This window comes from Pristis pectinata, chromosome 39 (assembly GCF_009764475.1).
Source record: "Pristis pectinata isolate sPriPec2 chromosome 39, sPriPec2.1.pri, whole genome shotgun sequence".
NCBI classification, from domain to species: Eukaryota; Metazoa; Chordata; class Chondrichthyes; order Rhinopristiformes; family Pristidae; genus Pristis; species Pristis pectinata.
This window is the reverse complement of record NC_067442.1, coordinates 7166286-7189429: the sequence shown is the minus strand read 5'-3', so window position 1 is coordinate 7189429 and position 23144 is coordinate 7166286. Positions and strand designations below refer to the sequence as shown.

General features: G+C 49.7%; 1 protein-coding gene across 1 annotated transcript in view; it reads left to right on the top strand.

Moving 5' to 3' along the window:
* Positions 1–23144, top strand: part of megf8 (multiple EGF-like-domains 8) — a 102743-nt gene that overhangs the window by 12737 nt on the left and 66862 nt on the right. The window contains 7 exon segments of the mRNA XM_052045381.1: positions 12008–12214; positions 13804–13981; positions 17162–17250; positions 18818–19031; positions 19504–19681; positions 20900–21045; positions 21391–21516. Coding sequence (XP_051901341.1) covers positions 12008–12214; positions 13804–13981; positions 17162–17250; positions 18818–19031; positions 19504–19681; positions 20900–21045; positions 21391–21516 — 1138 coding nt within the window.

Genomic DNA, 23144 nt, shown 5'->3' with positions numbered 1-23144 from the left:
GGGGGAGAGGGAGCCGGGGCCCTGCGATGGGACTGGGTCCCAGTGGTGTTGGGGGTGTCCCAGCAAGGGAACCTTCACCTAGTGAGCCAGGTGTTGAATGATCGGGATTTCAGATAGTGGGATTATTGGAGTGTTACTGTAACCTCTCTGCGGCTGTCTTGTTCTCTTCTACCCAACTGCCTCTGTGCCCAGACCATTCCTCAGACCCCCTTCGCCCCTCTGACCACTCGTCCCCTGCATCGATCCAAGTGCCCACATCAGGAGCATGCACACAACCCGCCTCACTGAATCTTCAGCTGAATTATTTCTATTTATTTTCTACATTGACCGTTGAATTCACACCTAGTGTTAAATCAGAAACTGGTTTATTATCACTGGCATACGTCATGAAATGTGTTGTTTTGTGTCAGCAGCACAGTGCAAGATGTAAAAATTGCTGTAAGTTACAAAGATAAATCTTTCTTTTTCAATCTTTTTATTAGTTTTCAAATTAATACAGATTAATATATAACATCAATGTTTGTACATGTAATACAGAGAGATCAGGAGAACAGTCATGGCATGGATAATCATAAAGAACAATAAAGTATGTAAAAAAAAAATCTGTAGATCCAACGATCTCTTAGTGAATAAATATAATAAAAGAAAGAAAAAGATTTATTATAAAATATAAAAGAAAGAAAAAAAATCCCCAAAACAATAAGAAAATTTATAAACAGTATATCAAACCAAACTAAGCTAAAGGAAAAAAATTCAAAAAAAAAACAAACAGGAAAAAAAACTGGACTAAAATCTCTCAGTAGAAACAGAGCAATATTATGTCATCAACTCTGCTCCTCTAAGTTGAAAGGTTATTACAAAGGGATCTATATCATGTGAAAATATTGAATAGGTGGATTCCAAACTTCCTCAAATTTAAGCAAAGGATCAACAGTACCACTCCTAATTTTTTCCAAGTTTAAACATGATATAGTTTGAGAGAACCATTGAAAAGTAGTAGGGAGTATTGGATCCTTCCATTTAAGCAAAATGGATCGTTTGACCATTAATGTAACAAAGGCAATCATACGGTTAGCGGAGGCAGATAGATGGCCAGATTCTATCCTTGGTAATCCAAAAATTGCAGTGATAGGGTGAGGTTGTAAATCAATCTTCAATACATTTGAAATAATGTTTAAAAATATCTTTCCAATATTTTTCCAAAAGAGGACAGGACCAAAACTGATGTGTCAAAGAAGCCACATTCGATTTACATCTGTCACATGTAGGATTTATATGTTGATGATAACGAGCTAGCTTATCTTTTGACATATGGGTCCTGTGAACTACCTTAAACTGTATCAACGAGTGTCTGGCACACATTGAAGATGTATTAAATAAATGAAGAATTTGCTTCCAAGTCTCTGTAGGTATAGATGTCTGGAGTTCACTTTCCCATTCATTCTTAATTTTGTCCAGTGGTTCTGAATGAATTTTCATAATTAAATCATAGATTATTGCTATCAATCCCTTCTGACAAGGATTAAAACCGAAAATTTTTTCCGTAATTTCAGTTTTATATGGTGTTGGAAAAGAGGGTATAGTAGCTTTTAAAACATTTCTAATCTGCAAATATCGAAAAAAGTGTGATCGAGGCAAATTGTATTTGTTAGACAATTGTTCAAAGGATGAAAAACATTTATCAGTGAATAAATCACGAAAACATACTATTCCCTTCCTTTTCCATATGGAAAATGCTGAATCAACTCTGGATGGATAAAAGAAATAATTAGATTGAATGGGACTTGATAGATTAAATTTATTCAATCCAAAAAATTTACGAAATTGAAACCATATTCGTATTGTATGTTTAACAATTGGGTTAGTCATATGTTTACTTAATTTGGGAAGTGCAAAAGGGAGTGGAGCTCCTAAAATAGAAACTAATGAAAATTCAAGTACTGATTGGGACTCAAGGTGTACCCAATTGGGGCGTTGAATTGCATCTGAATCTTGTATCCAAAAAATTAAATATCTAATATTGATTGCCCAATCATATAATCTAAATTTAGGCAAGGTCATACCACCATCCTTTTTTAGTTTTTGTAAATATTTCTTACTTAACCTTGGGTTTTTATTCTGCTGTAGCGGTTGCTACCGCGAAGTAAAACAAGACGCTAGTCGAAGGATTGTCAAACAAGAACTGGTTTATTCTCCTGCCTTGCGCGGGCCTTTTAAGGGAGACTGTTTCTGCCCAATGCAACCGGCAATGACATAAGTACTACGTCATCAAGTCTTTCCCGCGTGCGGGTTCTCCCCGTCGCTCGGGAAAGACAAGGCCCGCTGCCATCTTGGCCCTTGTCGCTCCGATGCCGAGCAACCCAACTGCCAAGCCAGTTCGCCTGACCAGACAGTGAGTCGCTACACAACCCCCCCCCCCCCAGAACCGGCTATACAGTCCCCAAGGTCCGCGGGCTGTGCCAGCCGCCGCTTAGGGGGCCGGCCTCTGCGTCGCGGCGTTGAAACCTCCACCGGTTGTTGCAGATCTAAATGGGCCGGTTTGAGGTGGTCCGTTGTGAAAACCTGTCCCCTGCCTCCAACGTCCAAAATAAAGGTGGATCCATTATTCCTTATGACTCGGAACGGTCCCTCATATGGTCGTTGCAACGGCACCCGAGGTGTGCCCCTGCAAACGAAAACAAACTTAGAGTCTCGTAGCTGTTTGGGCTGGCAGGATGGGGCTTGACCGTGCCGTGAGGTGGGAATCGGGGCCAATTTGCTAAGCTTCTCGCGCAGTCTTTGTAGGACTGCTGGGGGTTGTCTCGAAGGGCAGGTATGAAATCCCCTGGGACAACTAGGGGCGCCCCGTACACAAGCTCAGCTGACGAAGCACGGAGGTCTTCTTTGGGGGCAGTGCGTATGCCGAGCAGGACCCAAGGCAGCTCGTCAACCCAGTTAGGACCCTTGAGGCGGGCCATCAAGGCTGATTTCAGATGGCGGTGAAAACGTTCCACCAACCCGTTTGATTGAGGATGGTAGGCCGTGGTGGTGTGCAGCTGTGTCCCTAGCAGGTTCGCTAATGCAGCCCAGAGACTGGAAGTGAATTGGGTGCCTCTGTCTGAAGTGATGTGGGCCGGAACACCAAAATGTGAGACCCAAGTTGTGAACAGCGCCCGGGCGCAGGAATCAGTCGTGATGTCAGTCAGGGGGGTTGCCTCTGGCCACCTTGTGAACCGGTCCACGATGGTAAGGAGGTACCGGGCTCCTCTTGAAACCGGCAGAGGGCCCACGAGGTCGACGTGTATGTGGTCGAACCTCCTACGGGTAGGCTCGAACTGCTGTGGCGGGATTTTGGTGTGTCGTTGGATTTTTGATGTCTGGCATTGCGGACAAGTCCTGGCCCACTCACTGACCTGTTTGCGCAGGCCGTGCCAGACAAACTTGCTGGCGACCAGTCAGACAGTTGATCTGATGGACGGGTGCGCCAACCCATGTACCAAGTTGAAAATGCGTCTCCGCCAGGCTGCAGGGACTATAGGGCGGGGCTGACCTGTTGTGATGTCGCAAAGTAGGGTCTGCTGACCTGGACCAACCAAGAAATCTCGGAGCTGCAGGCCCGAGACTGCGGTTCTGTAGCTGGGCAGCTCGTCGTTGGCTTGCTGTGCATCAGCTAGGGCCACGTAGTCGACACCCAAGGATAGGTTGTGGATGGTCGGTCTGGAAAGTGCATCAGCAATGACATTATCCTTTCCGGAGACATGTTGGATGTCTGTTGTGAATTCGGAAATGTAGGATAAATGCCTCTGCTGACGAGCTGACCAGGGATCGGAGACTTTGGAGAAGGCAAAGGACAAAGGCTTATGATCGGTGAAAGCGGTGAAAGGCCTGCCTTCTAGAAAGTATCGGAAATGCTGGACCGCCAGATACAGCGCTAGAAGTTCCCGATCAAAAGTGCTGTATTTCAGTTCGGGTGGTCTAAGGTGCTTGCTGAAAAATGCCAAGGGTTGCCAGCGGCCTTCGATTAGCTGTTCCAGTACCCCACCCACTGCAGTGTTGGACGCGTCCACCGTGAGGGCGGTTGGGACGTCTGTCCTAGGGTGTACAAGCATCGTGGCGTCTGCCAGGGCGTCTTTGGCCTTAACGAAGGCAGCCGCGGCCTCATCAGTCCAGGTGATGTCCTTGCCCTTACCAGCCATCAGCGAGAACAGAGGGCGCATGATACGGGCTGCCGCAGGGATGAACCGATGGTAAAAGTTGACCATCCCAAGGAATTCCTGTAGGCCTTTGACAGTGTCAGGGTGGGCAAAATGGCGGATAGCGTCTGCCTTGGCGGGTAGGGGTGTTGCCCCGTCGCTGGTGATTTTGTGGCCGAATTGGCACTTGGACGGGTCAGTCGTGAGGCCGAAATCGCGGAGACGGGAATACAGCTGGTGGAGGTGGGAAAGGTGTTCTTGGCGGTTACGGCTGGCGATCAGTATGTCATCTAAGTAAATGAACACGTAGTCCAGGTCTCGGCCTACCGCGTCCTTCAGCCGCTGGAAGGTCTGCGCGGCGTTCTTAAGGCCGAACGGCATTCGAAGGAATTCGAACAGGCCGAATGGGGTGACCATTGCAGTTTTGGGGACGTCATCCGGATGGACCGGGATTTGGTGGTGTCCCCGAACGAGGTCCACTTTGGAAAAGATGCGGGCCCCATGTAAGTTCGCTGCGAAGTCCTGGATGTGAGGGATGGGATAGCAGTCCAGGGTGGTGGCGTCATTCAGCCTGTGGTAGTCGCCGCAGGGCCTCCACCCTCCGGTGGCTTTGGGGACCATGTGCAGGGGGGAGGCCCAGGGGCTGTCTGACCTGCGAACAATCCCCAGCTCCTGCATGCGACAGAACTCTTCCTTTGCCAGGCGGAGCTTGTCTGGAGGTAATCGTCGTGCTCGGGCTTGAAGGGGTGGCCCTGTAGTAATGATGTGGTGTCGTACCCCATGTTTGGGCCTAAAATTTGTAAACGAAGGTGCCAGAATTGATGGGAATTCGGCTAGGAGCTTGGTAAACTCGTCACCAGAAAGGGAAATGGAGTCCAGGCGCGGGGCTGGTCGGCTGATTTCTCCCAGGGGATAGGTCTGGAAAGTGCTAGAGTGGACTAACCGCTTCCCTCGCAGGTCAACTAACAGGTTGTGGGCCCGAAGGAAATCGGCTCCTAGGAGTGGTTGGGCGACGGTGGCAAGGGTAAAGGTCCAGGTAAAACGGCTGCCGCCGAATTTTAATTGAAGTGTACGGGTGCCGAAAGACCGTATCATTGTACTGTTGGCGGCATTGAGTACCGGAACTGGTGGCCTGTTACGAGTGTCGCGGCCAGTCGGGGGCAAAATACTGACCTCCGCTCCAGTATCAACGAGGAACCACCATCCAGATTTCTTGTCCTGAACGAATAGGAGGCTCTGTCGGCGGCCAGCTGCCGTAGCCATCAGCGGCGGCTGGCCCTGGGGTTTCCCTGAAACCTGCAGGGTGGCGGCATCGACGGGCCTCCGCACCCCACCTCTGATGGTAGAAACACAGCTGGTCACCCGTGTCGTCATCTGTGTTCCTGGGTTGTGGCTGCTCGGTTGCTGGGACTGGCCAAGGCGGGCGTTGGGCTCGCAGCCTGGTGATTTGGCCGACGGACGAACTGCTCTCGCGTTTGGCCTTCCACAGGACATCTGCCCGGGCGGCTACCTCACGGGGGTTGCTGAAGTCGGCGTCAGCTAACAACAGGTGGATGTCATTGGGGAGTTGTTCGAGGAAGGCCTGTTCGAACATCAGGCATGGCTTGTGTCCCTCGGCCAATGCCAGCATCTCATTCATGAGGGCGGATGGGGATCTGTCCCCCAGGCCGTCCAGATGAAGCAGGCGGGCAGCGCGCTCACGACGGGAGAGGCCAAAGGTCCGAATCAAAAGGTCTTTGAAAGCCGGGTACTTATATTCCTCCGGAGGCAACTGGATGAAGTCCCCGACCTGGGCGGCTGTCTCTTGGTCCAGAGAGCTAACCACATGGTAGTACTTCGTGGAGTCAGAGGTGATCTGCCGAAGGTGGAATTGCACTTCGGCCTGGTCAAACCAGACGCTTGGCCGAAGTGTCCAAAAGGCGGGCAGCTTGAGGGCCACTGCGTTGGCTGCTGCGTTGTCATCCATTGCGCGGGTCCAAAATCCGTTTGGACCGTCGGGGTCACCAATGTAGCAGTTGCTACCGCGAAGTAAAACGATGCTAGTCGAAGGATTGTCAAACAAGAACTGGTTTATTTTCCCGCCTTGCGCGGGCCTTTTAAGGGAGACTGTTCCCGCCCAATGCAACCGGCAATGATGTAAGTACTACATCATCAAGTCTTTCCCGCGCGCGGGTTCTCCCCGTCGCTTGGGAAAGACGAGGCCCACCGCCATCTTGGGCCTCGTCGCTCTGACACCGCGTGACCCAACTGCCGAGCCGGTTCGCCTGACCGGATGGTGAGTCGCTACACTGCCAAATATATGAAAGAATTTTAGAATCAATAGTGTCAAAAAAAGGTTTCAGAACAAAAGTTGGAATCGCTTGAAATGAATATAAAAATTTTGGTAAAATATTCATCTTAACCGCATTAATTCGGCCTACCAGTGATAGGGACAGTGGGGACCATTTAGTAAATAATTGTTTAACATGGTCAATTAAAGGTAGTAGATTAGCTTTAAATAAGTCCTTATGTCTCTTGGTAATTTTAACACCTAAATACATAAAATAGTCAGTTACTAATCTAAAAGGTAATTGGCTATAAATTGGGGTTTGCATATTTAATAGAAAAAGTTCGCTCTTATTAAGATTTAACCTATAGCCAGAAAAAACACTAAACTGATCTAATAGTGATAGTACTGCAGGGATAGATTCCTCCTGATTAGAAATATAAAGTAACAGGTCATCTGCGTAAAGAGGTATCTTATGAATCTTCTGCCACGAGTATTACCACATATATTTGAAGAATCCTGAAGTGCAATAGCCAAAGGTTCTAAAGCAATATCAAATAATAAAGGGCTTAATGGGCAGCCTTGTCTAGTACCTCAAAAAAGCCTAAACAAAAGAAATCTTTGATTATTAGTAAGTATTGAAGCCATAGGTGCATAATAAATTATTTTAATCTCAGATATAAATTTAGGACTAAAATTAAATTTTTGAAGTGTACTGAATAGCTATTCCCATTTGACTCTGTCAAACGCCTTTTTACCATCTAGTGAAACAACACATTCTGGAATTTGGGATGCAGGGGTATGTATAATATTCGTTAATCTCCTAATATTAAAATGTAGATAACGATTCTGAATAAATCCTGTCTGGTCTTCAGAGATAATTTGTGGAAGAACCTTTTCCAATCTAAAGGCCAATATTTTGGGAAATATTTTTCAATCTACATTTAATAAAGAAATAGGTCTATAAGATGCACAGTGGGATCTTTATCCTTTTTAAGAATTAAAGAAATATTGCTTCATAAAAAGATTGTGGTAGTTTACCCATTGATAGGGCAACTTTAAAAATTTTGGCTAACCAGGGAACAAGAATCTCAGAAAAGGATTTAAAAAATTCAGCTGTATATCCATCAGGGCCAGGTGTTTTACCGGAGTTCATTGAAAATATTATTTTCTTTATTTCTTCCTCTGAAATGGGAACATCTAATGTAGAGCGTTCATTTAAAGATGATTGGGGAGTCTTCAAATCTCTTAAAAATTCATGTATTAAAGTAGGATCTTCAGGGGATTCTGATTGGTATAAAGAGGAATAAAATTCTTTAAAGCATTTGTTAATTTGAACTTGATCTATCGTGTAGGTACCATCTGGTTTACGAATTTTATTAATCTGATGTTTAGATATAGTAGCTTTCAATTGGTTGGTCAATAATTTACCAGATTTGTCACCATGTATATAAAATTAACTTTTGTTTTTAAGTAGTAGATTTTCAATTGAAAATGTTAATAATAAACTATGTTGTAGTTGGAGTTCTGTTCTCTTTTTAAAAAGCTCCAGATTAGGAGTAACAGAATATGTTTTATCAATTTCTTTAATCTTGTCAGCCAATATACGTATTTTGTTATTAGTTTGTTTTTTCAATCCAGTGGAATATGAAATAATTTGACCACGGATGTATGCTTTAAACGTATCCCATATTATCCCACTGGAGATTTCTTCAATAAAATTAGTTAAAAAGAAAAATGAAATCTGTTCTTTAATAAATTGGACGAAATCTAAGTCTTGTAATAGCGAAGGGTTAAATCGCCATTGTCTGACATCAAAGGATCTGGTAATTTAATTGATAATCTCAATGGTGCATGATCAGAAATGGCAATTGCATCGTATTTGCAGTCCGTAGTAAATGGAGCTAATCTAGCATCAATAAAAAAATAATCAATCCTCGAGTAATTATGGTAGACATGAGAAAAGGATGAAAATTCTTTATCAAATGGGTGTAGAAATCTCCAAACATCTAAAATTCCGGATTCAACTAAAAAGGAATTAATACAAATAACAGATTTGTTTGGCAGTGTAGGATTTGACGCAGATCTATCCATCAAAGGGTTTAGACAGCAGTTAAAATCTCCACCCATAATCACAGTGTATTCATTTAAATTAGGAAATAATGAAAACAAATGTTTAAAAAAATTCAGGGTTATCTACATTGGGTGCATAAACATTAACCATAACAACTTTTTTATTATGAAATAGACCAGTAATTAATAAAAATCTACCATTTGGGTCTGATATTGTCTCATGATGGACAAATGAAATTGAGGAGTCGATAAAAATAGAAACTGCTTTCACCTTTGCTTGTGAATTTGAATGGAATTGTTGACCCCTCCAAAATCTAAAAAAAGACATTGATTATCTTTCTTCCTGATGTGAGTCTCCTGAGCAAAAATGATCTGAGCATTTAATCTATGAAAAACTTTAAAGATCTTCTTGCGCTTAAGCAAATTGTTTAAGCCGTTAACATTCCATGAAATAAAATTAATAGTCTTATCCATTTTAACAGATTAAAAAACATATGGTATGTAAAGGGTTAATCTCGGTATATACGGATTTTACCAACAGGAAGAAGTAAAAAAGCAAAGAGGAAGCAGATATGACAACAATTTAGAAAAATTTGTGGTTTAGCCCAGAAAAAAACCTAAAAACAGCCCCACCCCCCAACAGCCAGAAAACTGGCCAATAGACAGCCAGAAAGCTACCCTCTAATTGAACTAACCCCAATTCTATTGGTGGCAGTAGTCCAAATTAACAAATATATAAACCACTCATGTTTAGACTAAGAATGAACAAGATAACCCAAACAGAAATATCGAAATAACAACAAAGTTGTGGAATTAAAACAGCCAAAGGGCATTAACAGTCAACATTTAAAGAATACAGTTTAATAATTATTTCAGAAAGAAAGCAAACGATCAGTCATTGGTTAAATCCTTAATTATAATAAAAACAAAACATTAAAAATATTAAAAGAAGAAAAAAGGTTTAAATCTAAAAATTAATTAGATAATAGTTAGTAAGCCGTAAATCAAAGGAAAAACACTGTATCTCTTCTGCATTTCTTAGCTTTTAAAATTAAAAGCTAGTTCAAAAGAAATTGCTCGGCTTCTGGAATAGATTTAAACCATTTACGAGATTTATCAGGCAGTGTAATTCGCAGCCTTGCTGGGAATAATAATGCAGGATGATAATTGCTTTGACAGAGGCGAGCCATAATTGGTTTGTAGGTCAGCCTTTCTTTCATAACTTCTGGGGCGTAATCTTCAACTATTCGAAACTTCCATTGTTTAAATTGAATCATTCCACGTCCACGAGCGGTACAAATCAAGAGTTCCTTGACGCTGACAAAATGAAATCTCAAAATTACTGGCCGAGGTTTTTGATCCGGAACAGGTTTGAATCTTAATGCTCTGTGAGCTCTGTCCAGAATGGGGTCAGCAGGGAACATATCGGAACCGAACCCATCGACCAAAAGTTTAGAAAAGAATTCCGTAGGGTTACCAGTCTCGGCATCTTCTGGAAAATTGATGATTCTTAAATTTTTCCTCCTGCTGTGTCCTTCCAGGTCGCTGATCCTCGGTTGTTGCTTTTCCAGGCTTTGCTTGGTCGTAATTAAAGCTTTTTCAAGTGAATGAAGTTTGGCATCTCTGTCTTTACCAGCTTGGTCAAGTTCAGCAATTAGTTGCCTTTGTCTGGCATTCTTCTGAATAAGGGTATTTTGTTTTTCTTCAAAGTCCTGTAAAATGGACTTCAGTTGGGCAAAGCTCTGGTCAAACTTTCTGTTGCATTTTGGAAGGACAAATCAAGGTAGGACAGACACAGTAAATGGTCGGGCACTGAGGAGTGCGGAGGAACAAAGGGATCTGGGAGTTCAGATACATAATTCCCTGAAAGTGGCGTCGCAGGTAGACAGGCTTGTAAAGAAGGCTTTTGGCATCCTGGCATTCATAAATCAAAGTATTGAGTACAGGAGTTGGGATGTTATGGTGAGGTTGCATAAGACATTGGTGAGGCCAAATTTGGAGTATTGTGTGCAGTTCTGGTCACCTAACTATAGGAAGGATATCAGTAAGATTGAAAGAGTGCAGAGGAGATTTACTAGAATGTTGCCGGGTCTTCAGGAGTTGAGTTGCAGGGAAAGATTGAACAGGTTAGCACTTTATTCTTGAGTGCAGAAGAATGAGGGGAGATTTGATAGAGGTTTACAAAATTATGCGGGGTATAGACAGAGTAGATGCAAGTAGGCTCTTTCCACTTAGATTAGGAGAGATAAGTATGAGAGGACATGGCTTTAGGGTGAAAGGGGAAAGGCTTAGGGGGAACATTAGGGGGAACTTCTTCACTCAAAGAGTGGTGGGAGTATGGAACGGGCTGCCATCTGATGTAGTAAATGCGGGCTCACTCTTGAGTTTTAAGAATAAATTGAATAGATACATGGATGGGAGAGGTCTGGAGGGTTATGGACTTGGTGCAGGTAAATGGGACTAGCGGGATAAAGTTTCGGCACAGACTAGAAGGGCTGAATGGCCTGTTTTTCTGTGATGTAGTGTTCTATGGTTCTATCTAGATTAGAAATAGCTTCCAAAGTAGGTTGGTCTCCATTACCTTTACCATTAGCTGACGCTTTAGATCTGGTATTCACTTTAGCAGTTAAAAATCAAAATTAAATGTGCCAGTATTGTAAAAGTGTTTAATGAGTGGTAAATAATAGATTGAAAAGTGCTTGGACCAAAGCCAAGTTATGACTTAGTCCATCGAGCACCACCAACAGACTCTTGACAAAGATAAATCAATAGTGCAAAAGAGGTGGTGTTCATGGACCGTTCAGAAATCTGATGGCGGAGGGGAAGAAGCTGTTTCTGAATCGTTGAGTGTGGGTCTTCAGGCTCCTGTACCTCCTCCCCAATGGTAGTAACGAGAAGGGGGCATGTCCCAGGTGGTGAGGGTCCTCAGTGATGGATGCCGCCTTCTTGAGGCACCACATCTTGAAGATGTCATCGATGGTGGGGAGGGTTGTGCCGGTGATGGAGCTGGCTGAGTCTACAACCCTCTGCACCCTCTTGTGATCCTGCGCATTGGAGCCTCCATACCAGGCAGTGATGCAACCAGTCAGAATGCTCTCCGCCATACATCTGTGGAAATTTGCAGCAGTCCTTGCTGACGGACCGAATCTCCTCAAACTCCTGGTGATGTAGAGCTGCTGGCGTGCCTTCTTCGTGATTGCATCAACATGTTGGTCCCAGGATAGACCCTCTGAGATGCTGATGTACAGGAACTTGAAGCTGCTCACCCTTTCCACTGCTGACCCCTCAATGAGGACGTATGTGTGTGTGTGTGTGTGTGGGGTGGGGGGGGGGGGGGGGAAGCAGGCCTTCTATCCCCACCTGCACCAAATTCCCTCATGCCCCATATACGACGCTCGTGCACCCCAAGGTAACTCCGGCTCAGACAGTGGGCTGGGTGTGGCGGCTTCTGCCATGCAGTTCTGATTTCCTGCCCTTTCCTTTTCTCCCCCCACAGATGCTGCTTCACCTGTTCAGCGATGCCAACTACAACCTGGAGGGCTTCAACGCCACCTACACCTTCACGCTGTGCCCGATGGGCTGCTGGGGACGGGGGCAGTGCGAGCCGACCGGCTCCTGTGTCTGCCAGTCGGGTTGGGGCGGCACCGACTGCAGCATCCGGAACTGCAGTGGCCTCTGTGGGCCACACGGCCGCTGTGTCACGGTGAGTCTGGCTGGCGTGGGGGGAGAACGTTGAACACAGTACAGGCCCTTCGGCCCACGATGTTGTGCTGACCTGTATAAACCTACTCCACGATCAACCTAATTCCCTCCTACACAACCCTCCATGTTCCTTACACCCGTGTGCCTATCTAAGAGTCTTTTAAATGTTCCCATTGTATCTGCCTCCACCACCACCTCTGTCAGTGCATTCCAGGCACCCACCACTCTCTGTGTAATAAAACCTACCTCTGACATCTCCCCTAAACGTTCCTCCGCTCATCCTAGATTAGATACCTTTAATGGTCACACGTACATCGAAACAGTGAAATGAACCTTTTGCGTAGAGTGTTCTGGGGGCAGCCCGCAAGTGTCGCCACGCTTCCAGCGCCAACATATCATGCCCACAACTTCCTAACCTGTACATCTTTGGAATGTGGAAGGAAACCAGAGCACCCGGAGGAAACCCACGCAGACACCGGGGGTGGCGGGGTTGGGGGGGGGAGCGGGAGGAGGGGAACATAAAAATTCCTTACAGACAGCGGCCAGAATTGAACCCAGGTCGCTGGTGCTGCAATAGCGTTACGGAAGCCTCTCCCACCTGGTTGTAGACCCCTGTGCTACAGCGAGAGTTTTCTCACTACGTACCCTGTCTAGGCTGCTCGTAATTATTTCCATCTCTCAGGTTCCTCCTCCGCTCCAGGGAAAACAGACCCAGCCTCTCCAGTGTCTCCTCGTAACCGTAACCCAGGGAACCCCCTCTGCGCCCTCTCTAGTGCTGTCGCCTCCTTCCTACGGTGTGGTAACCGGAACTGTGCATGGTCCTCCAGCTGTGGTCTAGCCCATGTTCTGTACCACAACCTCCACGCTCTTCTGTTCTGTGCCCCAGCTGATGAAGACCAACATCTCATACGCCTTCTTAACCACAATCTCTCCCTGGGCTGCCACCTTCAGGGATCCGTGGACTCGTACATTAAAGTCCCTCTGTTCCTCTGTATTCCCTCGGCTCCTACCATCCACGTTGTAGTCCTCCCAACATAACACCTTATACTTACCAGAATTAAATTCCCTCAGCCAGCTCCCTGCCCATGCTACCAACAGCTGTATTGGTCAGTGGTCCAAGACCCACTATCGACAAAATCGGTCTTCCTACATTCGCATTGCTGGTGCGTGTAGAAAGCGCCAAGGGTTCCAGCACAGTCCATACCCTCCACAGGAACAACCCTCGGACGTGGCCCTCTGCTCCTGTCACCAGGAATCATTTTCCATTCAATTTGCCAAACATCCGTAGATCCCACTGGTAAACTGGATTAGTCAGGCATTGGGAGGGAACAGGATCATAAAATGGCCTTGGAATAACATGGAGAGTGGGTTTAGATAGAAATAAGGTGGAACTCTGACGTCTGCTTAGGACCGACACGGGGCCGCGGTGAGGGGGCTGGGTCTGGGACCGACACGGGGCCGCGGTGAGGGGGCTGGGTCTGGGACCGACACGGGGCCGCGGTGAGGGGGATGGGTCTGGGACCGACACGAGGCTGTTACCGGCGGGACTTGCCCATGTGTCTAACGCGAATTTTTCTCGGGCTGACACAGGGTCATCATTGCCATTGCCATCCAGGGTTCATAGGTCACAGTTGTGACCTGTCGCTCAATGACAACCAGAGTGCTGGGAGCTGGTACAACATCAGCAGGTCTGACCCTGAGTTTGTTGGACGCACGGCAGCCGCTGGGACCTTCCTCAACACGACCAATTCGCTGTACATATTTGGTGGTACGTCTCCTCTGTTTCTGGTCCCTCTGTTCATTCTCTCAGTCACCATGTCTGTACTTACACTGGACTAACCTGCTGTATTTTATAAATGGTTTATTAACATATTTCCAGTATTTATGTTATTCTCACTTCAATGTTTACAAAATGTACATGGAACTAAAACGTTGTCATCCTTATCCAGGATGTACTTCTGGGGAGTATTGTAGAACAGAGGGACCTCGGAGTACAGGTTAATGGTTCCCTGAAAGTGGCATCGCAGGTAGACAGGGTGGTGAAGAAGGTGCTTAGCATGCTGGCCTTCATCAGTCAGGGCACTGCGTACAGAAGTTGGCATGTTACGTTGCAGTTGCACAAGACGTTAGGTCGCTTTTGGAATATTGTATTCGGTTTTGGTCACCCTGCTGTAGGAAAGGTGCCGTTAAGCCGGAAAAAAACATAGAGGAGATTTACGAGGATGTCGCCTGGAATCGAGGGACTGTTGTAGGGAGAGGTTGAGCAGGCTAGGACTTCATTTGTTGTAGGAGAATGAGTGATCTTACAGAGGTGTATAAAATCATGAGGGGCATAAGATCGGGTGAATGCACACAGTTTTTTTCCCAGGGTTGGGGAGTCGAGAACTAGAGGGCACAGGTTTTAAGGTGAGAGGGGAAAGATTTAATCGGAACCTGTGGAGCCAGTAGAGTGGTTTTTACCCGGAAAGTAGTCAGTAAATGGAATGAACTGCCAGAGGAAGTGGTTGAGGCAGGTACATTAACAACATTTAAAAGGCACTTTGATAGGTAGGTGGGTAGGAAAGGTTTATTTGAAATCAGTTTATTATTTCACTTGTACTGAGGTTAGAGTGAAAAACTTGTCTTGCGTACAGATCAATTCATTACACAGTGCATTGAGGTAGTACAGGGTGAAACAGTACAGAATGCAGAATAGTGTTGCAGCTACAGAGAAAGTGCAGTGGGGGCAGACAATAAGGTGCAAAGTCATAACGAGGTAGATTGTGTACTAGGGAACTTGTCGTACTTGTGTACTAGGGAACCGTTCAATTGTCTTATAACAGTGGGATAGAAGCTGTCCTTGATCCCAGTGGTACGTGCTTTGAGGCTTTTGTATCTTTTGCCTGATGAGAGAAGAGAGAATGACCCGGGTGGGTGGGGTCTTTGATTATGCTGGCTGCTTTACCAAGGCAGCGAGAAGTGTAGACAGAGTCCACAGAGGGGAGGCAGGTTTCCATGATGTGCTGGGCTGTCCACAGCTCTCTGCAGTTTCTTGTGGTCATGGGCAAAGCAGTTGCCGTACCAAGCTGGGATGCTTCCAGATAGGATGCTTTCTGTGGTACATCGATAAAAGTTGGTGAGTGTCAAAGGGGGACATGCCAAATTTCTTTAGCCTCCTGAGGAAGTAGAGGCGCTGGTGAGTTTCCTTGTCCATGATGCCTACATGGTTGGATCAGGACAAGCTATTGGTGATGTTCACTCCTCAGAACTTGAAGCTCTCAACTCTCCCGACCTCAGCACTGTTGATGTTGATTTGGAGGGATGTGGGCCAAATGCTGGCAAATGGAACCAGCTTAGATGGAAATATTGGTTGGCATGGACCAGCTGGGCCGAAGGGGGGACAACATCCTCTCTCTCCAGGGACATCCGGGCGGGGACATTCCCTCGGAAGAGCTGCGTGCAGTCGGCTGAGGTGGAACCCCAACAGCCCACTGCCTGGACCTCTGAATGGCCTCCTTGGGCTGGAACAGAACCGACGAGGAGGTCCCCCGACTGACCCACCTTACCCCCATCCGCACCGGGTGCCCAAAGATCAGGAGCATGGGGCTGAAGTTTAACCAGAACTTGAGGAGTAGCCTCCTCAAACACTCAGACGTGGGTAGCAACCCCTCACACTCCGTACCTACGTGGATAGCGCAGAGCCATCAGGCAGATCGGGACTCCTGTGAACCAACTTACAAAACAAAATCCTGACGCACAGGGGGACTCTGTGCACCACCCTCCGCCTCAGGCCCCTGATGTAAAGGGGGAGGACTCCCGCGCAGAGAGACCTCCACTGTGGACCCCTTCACTGCCCATTCGCAGAACAGAGCTGTCACGGCCTTTCCGGACGGCAGATGAGAATGAGTTCACGTTTGTTTAATTTTTTAAATGATTTCAGAACTTAATGTTTTGGGTAAACTTTATTTTTAATTATTTACTCTGACTTTAATAGTTTTTAAATGTCTCAACGTCAGAGATGAGGGCACAGCGCACTGCATGCAGATTTGGTCACCCTGCGATAGGAAGGATATCATTAAACTGGAGAGGGTGCAACAAAGATGCATGAGTTTGTTACCAGGACTGGAGGGCTCAAGTTATAAGGAGAGGCTGGGACTATTCTCCCTGGAGCGAAGGAGGCTGAGGGGTGACCTGATAGAGGTTTATAAAATCAGGAGGGGTGTCGATAGGGTGGACCGTCACAGTCTTTTCCCCAGGGTAGGAGAGTCTAAAACTAGATGGTACAGGTTTAAGGTGAGAGGGGAAAGATTTAAAGGGGACCTGAGGGGCAAGTTTTCCCCACAGGGGGAGGTGGGTGTGTGGAACGAGCTGCCGGGGAAGTGGGAGAGGCAGGGACAGTTACAACGTTCAAAAGACACTTGGGCAGGTACACGGATAGGAAGGGTTTCGAGGGATGTGGGCCAAACGTGGGCAAGTGGGATTGGCTCAGATGGGCAACTTGGTCGGCATGGAAGTGTTGGGCCAAAGGGCCTGTTTCCGTGTTGCGTGACCCCAGGTTTTCTCTGTCCTTCTGGCGTGACCTCTGGCCTGTGTCACAGGGCGTGCTGCCCTAAGGGAAGGACCCAACCCCACCCCTCACCCCCCGGTGGGTAAAGAACTCCCGGATGAACGGGCTGTGAGGGAGGTGGTGTCCACCCAAGTTCAGAGGGACACGGGCCAAACGCAGGAAAATGGAACTAGCTCAGGTAGACACCTTGGTCGGCATCGACGAGTTGGGCCGAAGGGTCTGTTCCTGTCTGTATTACAATGGGAAGTCCCTGACCTTCTCTGAGGCTGTGTCAGTCGGGCGCTGGGGCTAATCTCTGCCTGCCCCTCGCTGACAGGCCTGGAGGTGAACACAGAGCAGGTCAGGAATGATCCAGGTGCACAGCAAGATCCAACTCGTCTCCCTTCATTCTGCCCACTGCAGGATACGATCTCAATCAAGTTCTGGGCGACCTTCTCAGGTACAACTTCACAAGTAACCAGTGGCAACGGAGCATCCTCGACCCTTCTCCCGTAAGTCGTGGCTCCCCCTCCCCTGGAGGCGATCAGATCGGGTTGGTTCACTGTCACCTACACCAGGGTGCAATGAAAATCCTTGCTCGCGCGAAGCTCGCTCTGTTACCTGGTAATAATAACACTAAATAGAAGGGCAAGTGCACAACGGCAGAATGGTGCAGAGTGCAAGTCATGCAATGTGAGATGGTCCAAAAATTTTATAGTTGAGTTTTCAGTATGTCTCAAAGAATTCTGCTTCGTGGCATGTTGTTATTTCACCCTGGCTCATGTCTTTTACTCTAGTCTGTTGTGATGGTCCTAGTAAGTGGAAAGTCTAAATTTACAGTAGTGCAAATCTGAGGTGGTGCATGAAGAAATGCTAAAGGTGACGGTAACAGAGGAGGTGGAATTAAGAGTTTGAGAACGTGGGAGCACTGCCCCCACACCCCCACGTCACTCCACCCGCCCCCGGGAAGGCGATGTGAAAGAGGAATCTGACAGCGGTGAGGGAAAAAGCTGTTCTTGAGTCTGGTCGTCCAGACTTTCAAGCTCCTGTATCTTCTCCCAGAAGGTAGAAGAGAGAAAAATTACTTGTGATAATAATAAACTAATAATCAGTTACAGGTAGTTTCTTGCGGTCCTGGGCAGAGCAGTTGCCGTACCAAGCCGTGACGCATCCAGATAGGATGCTTTCCATGGTGCATCAATAAAAGTTGGTGAGTGTCAAAGGGGACATACTGCATTTCTTTAGCCTCCTGAGGAAGTAGAGGCGCTGGTGAGCTTTTTTGGCTGTGGTGTCTACGTGAAGGAGAGGATGTATCACGGCTTGGTACGGCAACTGCTCTGTCCAGGATCGCAAGAAACTGCAGAGTTGTGGACACAGCTCAGTGCATCACGGAAACAAGCCTCCCCTCCTTGGACTCTGTCTTTACCTCTCGCTGCCTTGGTGAAGCAGCCAGCATAATCAAAGACCCCCACCCACCCCGGACGTTCTCTCTTCTCCACCCCCTCCCACGGAGCAGAAGATACAGAAGCCTGAAAGCATGTACCACCAGGTTCAAGGACAGCTTCTACCCCGCTGTTGTAAGACTCTTGAACAGACCTCTTTCCGTCTCTTGGTCTACCTCGTCGTGGCCCTTGCATCTCTTTGATCGTGCCGGCTGCTCTCCCAAGGCAGCAGGAAGTGTGGATGGAGTCCGTGGAGGGGAGGCTGGTTTCCACAAAGGAGTGGGCTGCGTCCACGACTCCCTGCGATTCCTTGCAGTCCCAGGTGGACGGTTGCTGTAGCAGGGTTGCGGGCGGGTGTTGCTGACTTCACCGCTAGCCTTCCTGAAACAACACAGGGTGTGTGGATTGGGGGGAGGGGTTGGGGTATGACAGGCCTGTGATGCACTGGGCAGTGTTGACGGCTCTGTGCGGGTTCCGCTGCTCCGGAGCACAGAGCAACTACCAGGGTGTGGGAGACTGAGCCAAGTCATGGTGCGAGGGGGCGGGGCTGGGGCACTGGGCGCTGCTCTCCCTGGGGGTCCGCCGGCCCGCAGCTTCCCCCCCCGGGACTGAGGCTCTCGGTGTCCTTCTTGTACAGGCAGCCCGGCACGCTCACTGTGCAGTGGAGTGGAGGGGAGGGATGCTGGTCTTCGGCGGGGAGCTGCGCAACGGCTTGCTGGCCAACGACGTGTGGCTGTATGAGCCGGTGCCCGAAAGGTGGAGGCTGCTTCGTCCCCGCAGCACACAGACCCCGCCGGGACTGGCCGCACACGCAGCAGCGGTGGTGGAGCAACACCTGTACGTGTTTGGAGGTAAGTGTGGGTGGCGTGCATCATGGGGAGTGTGGGCGTCGGGGCGAGTGTGGGCGTGGGGGGGAGTGCGGGTAGCGGGTGTCAGGGAGTGTGGGCGTCGGGGGGAATGTGGGCATCGGGCAGCAGGGGGAGTGTGGGCATCAGGGTCGGGGGGAGTGTCGGGCTCGGGGGAGTGTGGGCGGCAGGAGGTGCGTGGGCGTCGGGGGAGTGTGGGCGGCAGGCGTCAGGGAGTGTGACGAGCAGTGTGAGTGGTGAGACCACTGTGTGAGTGGCGGGACTGGCGTGTGACAGTGGGTGTGAGCAGTTAACACCATTGTTGGTGTTAAAGTGAGTGAAATGTTGCTTCTGTCCCCCTGTGACGTCCCCACCCTCCGTTACCTGAAGTCCCCCGCCCCCCCCCCCCGCAATAGCCCCCAACCCCCCCACCCCCAGTTTCCACCTCCCGTGTAACTCCCCTGCCGTCTCTCCCCAGGACGGACCGACCAGGACTGGTTCAGTGCTGCCATGTTCCGTTTCCATCTGGAGCAATGGATCTGGGAGGAGGTGATTCCCACCGGCGGGAAGAGCCCGGCTGCAGCCGGTCATTCCATGGTCTTCCATCCTGCCTCTCGCATGCTGCTGGTACACGGGGGTCACCGGATCTCCCCACGGTAAGGGGTAGTCACCGGATCAACCCTCGGTGAGGGTCTGTCACCGCATCTCCCTACAGTAAGAGACAGTCACCAGATCTCCCCACCCCCCACCATGAGGGGCAGTCACCACATCTGCCTCCCCGGTGTGGGGGCAGTCACCAGATCTCCCCCCAGTGAGGGGGGTTCACCGGATCTCCTCATGATGAGGGGCAGTCACCAGATCTCCCCCCAGTGAGGGGGGTTGACCAGATCTCCTCACTGTGAGGGGCAGTCACCAGATCTCCCCCACGGTGAGAATCTGTCACCGGATCCGGAATGCTCTGTGCAGTCCTGGTCACCAGGAGGAGGGTGCAGAGGGGATTCTTCAGGACGTTGCATGGGACGGAGCGTCTCAGTTCAGAGGAGAGACCGGGGGAGGTGGGTCTGTCCTCCCTGGAGCGGAAGGGGGCTGAGAGGGTCACCTGACGGCTGGGCGATCGACCGGGTGGGCCGTCGGGAAACAGAGAGGCTGCAGCTGCTGGGATCCGGAGCACAAACCCCAAACTGGAGCTGGTCTGCGGACAGACACAAACCATTGGAGGGCCTCAGCGGGTCCGGCGGCATCTGTGGGGGAGGGGGCAGGAGACGGGCAGTCGACATTGTGGGTCGAGGCCCTCTTGTATGAGCCCGAAGGAGGCAGATGGTTGCTGTCTTGTGGGGAAGGTGAGAGGGAGGAGAGGGGCAGGAGCTGGCCAGCTGAGGAAGGGAGGTGGGCAGATCTCCCCCCCCCTCCCCCCCCCCCCACACAGATGCTGCCTGACCCGCTGAGTTCCTTCCAGTGGACGGCAGCAACTGTTGCCACCCTCAGCAGCCTAGTCCGTGACCGGAGGGGGCATGGGTTCAAGGTCAAGCGATTTGGAGGGGATCTGAGAAGGAACGTTTCCCCCGACTCCAGAAGGAGTTTGGGATCCGGAACACTGGGACTTGAGAGAGGTTGCGGTGGGTGGGGAGAAGGGACTCCCGCAGCTTCTGAATCGGCCCTCGGACCACCAGGGCAGATGAGGCTGTGGCAGTAAATGGGATAGGTGGAGGTGGGTCAGCACGGGAACAGTGGGCCAAAGGACCTTCTTCTTTGCTGTGCGGCCTCTCTGACCCACCGGCCCCGAGTGCTCTGCTCCCTGGCACAGGCCCACCCCCCCCTACCCCCCGGGGTCCCGGAGACGGGGGTCCTCACGGTGCCGCTGCCTCTCCCCGCAGGTTCAGCTACCGGACGAACGCCACTCACGCCTTCCACGTGGACCAGCGGTACTGGAGCACCTTGAAGTCCCGGCCCTCAGCAGCCGGCCCGAGGGAGCGAGCGTTCCACTCTGCCACCCTCATCGGCAACTACATGGTGGTGTACGGTGAGTCTGGGGGTTCCCGGGGCTGGGGCGGGTGGGGGGGGGGGGGGTGGCGGCGGCAGCGTCTGAGGGGAGACCCAGGTGGTCATTTCACTGGTCCCGAGGTGACCGGCTGGGTAGGGAGGACAGGTGGGCGGCTGCAGGGAGAGGACGGGGTCTGACGGGGTGAACCCTGGAGAGGGTGGCAGACTGTGGGGGGGAGAGACACGACCTTTGTGGGGGGGTTGGGCGTGGAGTCAGTACCTTCGGGGGAGGAAGGGAGAGGGAGTGACGTCTCGGGGAGAGGGGGCAGGTGTGATGCCTCGGGGAGCCATGCTCCGGTCTGACCCTGCCCCACTTGCGTTGCAGGCGGAAACGTCCACATTCACTACCAGGAGGAGAAGTGCTACGACGACAGGATCTTCTTCTACCACCTCGGCTGCCATCAGTGGGTGTCCGGCGAGGAGCTTGGACGGCTCACCAGCACCGGAGATGGTAGGGATGACCAAGCCCGCGCCCTGGGAGGCAGATGTCAGTTGTCCGGCCCCCCCCCCCCCCCCCCCCCCCCCCACGGCGAGGCCGTCGCTGTGCTGCAGAAAACGGTCACTAGGTCACACAGCAAGGAAACAGGCCCTTCGACCCAACTGCTCCATGCCGACCGAGGTGCCTTCCTGAGCTGGTCCCATTCACCTGCGTTTGGCCAATACGCCCCTAAACATTTCCGATCCACCTACTTGTCAAAATGTCTTTTAAATGTTGTAACCGTACCCGCTCCCTACCACTTCCTCTGGCAGCTGGTTCCACACACCCACCACCCTCTGTGTGAGAAAGTTGCCCCTCGGCTCCCCCTTGAATCTTTCCCCTCTCATGTTAAACCTCTGCCCTCTGGTCTTACACTCCCCTACCCGTGACCACATGGAAAGAAGCTCTCCCTGAACTGCCCTTCAGGTTTCAGGGCAGGTAGAGCATAGAACAATTACAGCACAATTCAGGCCCTTCGGCCCAGAAAGCTGTGCCAAACATGTCCCTACCTTAGAAATTACTAGGCTTACCCATAGCCCTCTATTTTACTCAGCTCCATATACCGATCTAACAGTCTCTTGAAAGACCCTATCGTATCCGCCTCCACCACCATTTCCGGCAGCCCATTCCACGCACTCACCACTCTCTGAGTAAAAAACTTACCCCTGACATCTCCTCTGTACCTACTCCCCAGCACCTTAAACCTATGTCCTCTTGTGGCCACCAGTTCAGCCCTGGGGAACAGCCTCTGACTATCTACCCTATCAATACCTCTCATCATCTTATACACCTCTATCAGGTCCCCCCTCATCCTCCGTCTCTCCAAGGAGAAAAGGCCGAGTTCCCTCAACCTGCTTTCTAAGGCATGCTCCGCATTCCAGGCAGCATCCTTGTAAATCTCCTCTGCATCCTCTCTATGGCTTCCACATCTTTCCTGTAGTGAGGCGACCAGAACTGAGCACAATTCTCCAAGTGGGGTCTGATCAGGGACCTATGTAGCTGCAATAATACCTCACGGCTCCTAAATTCAATTCCCCGATTGATGAAGGACGATACGCCATATGCCTTCTTAACCACAGAGTCAACCTGCGCAGCCGCTTTGAGCGTCCTGTGGACTCGGACCCCAAGATCCCTCTGATCCTCCACACTGCCAAGAGTCCTACCATTAAGACTATATTCCGCCAACATATTTGACCTACACAGGTCTGCACACGAAGAGAAAAGCCAAACTGGGCAGCGTGTCAGGCAGCGTCTGTGGAGGGGAGTGGACAGTCGGCAGTTCAGGTGGATACCCTTCACCTGGGCTTGGATCCGATACCGAGTGAAGCTTCCTCAGCTCAGCACCACACGACACAGAGAGTCTCTCACTCACACACACACACACACACACACACACACACACACACACACACACACAAATATATACATACACACACACATACACACTTATACATCTATACACATGCCCACATACACACCTATACGCATACACACACCTATACACATATACACACACATACGCACATACACATACACACACAGATAGAGAGAGGGAGAGACACAGACAGAGACACACACACACGGGGGGGAGAGAGAGAAAG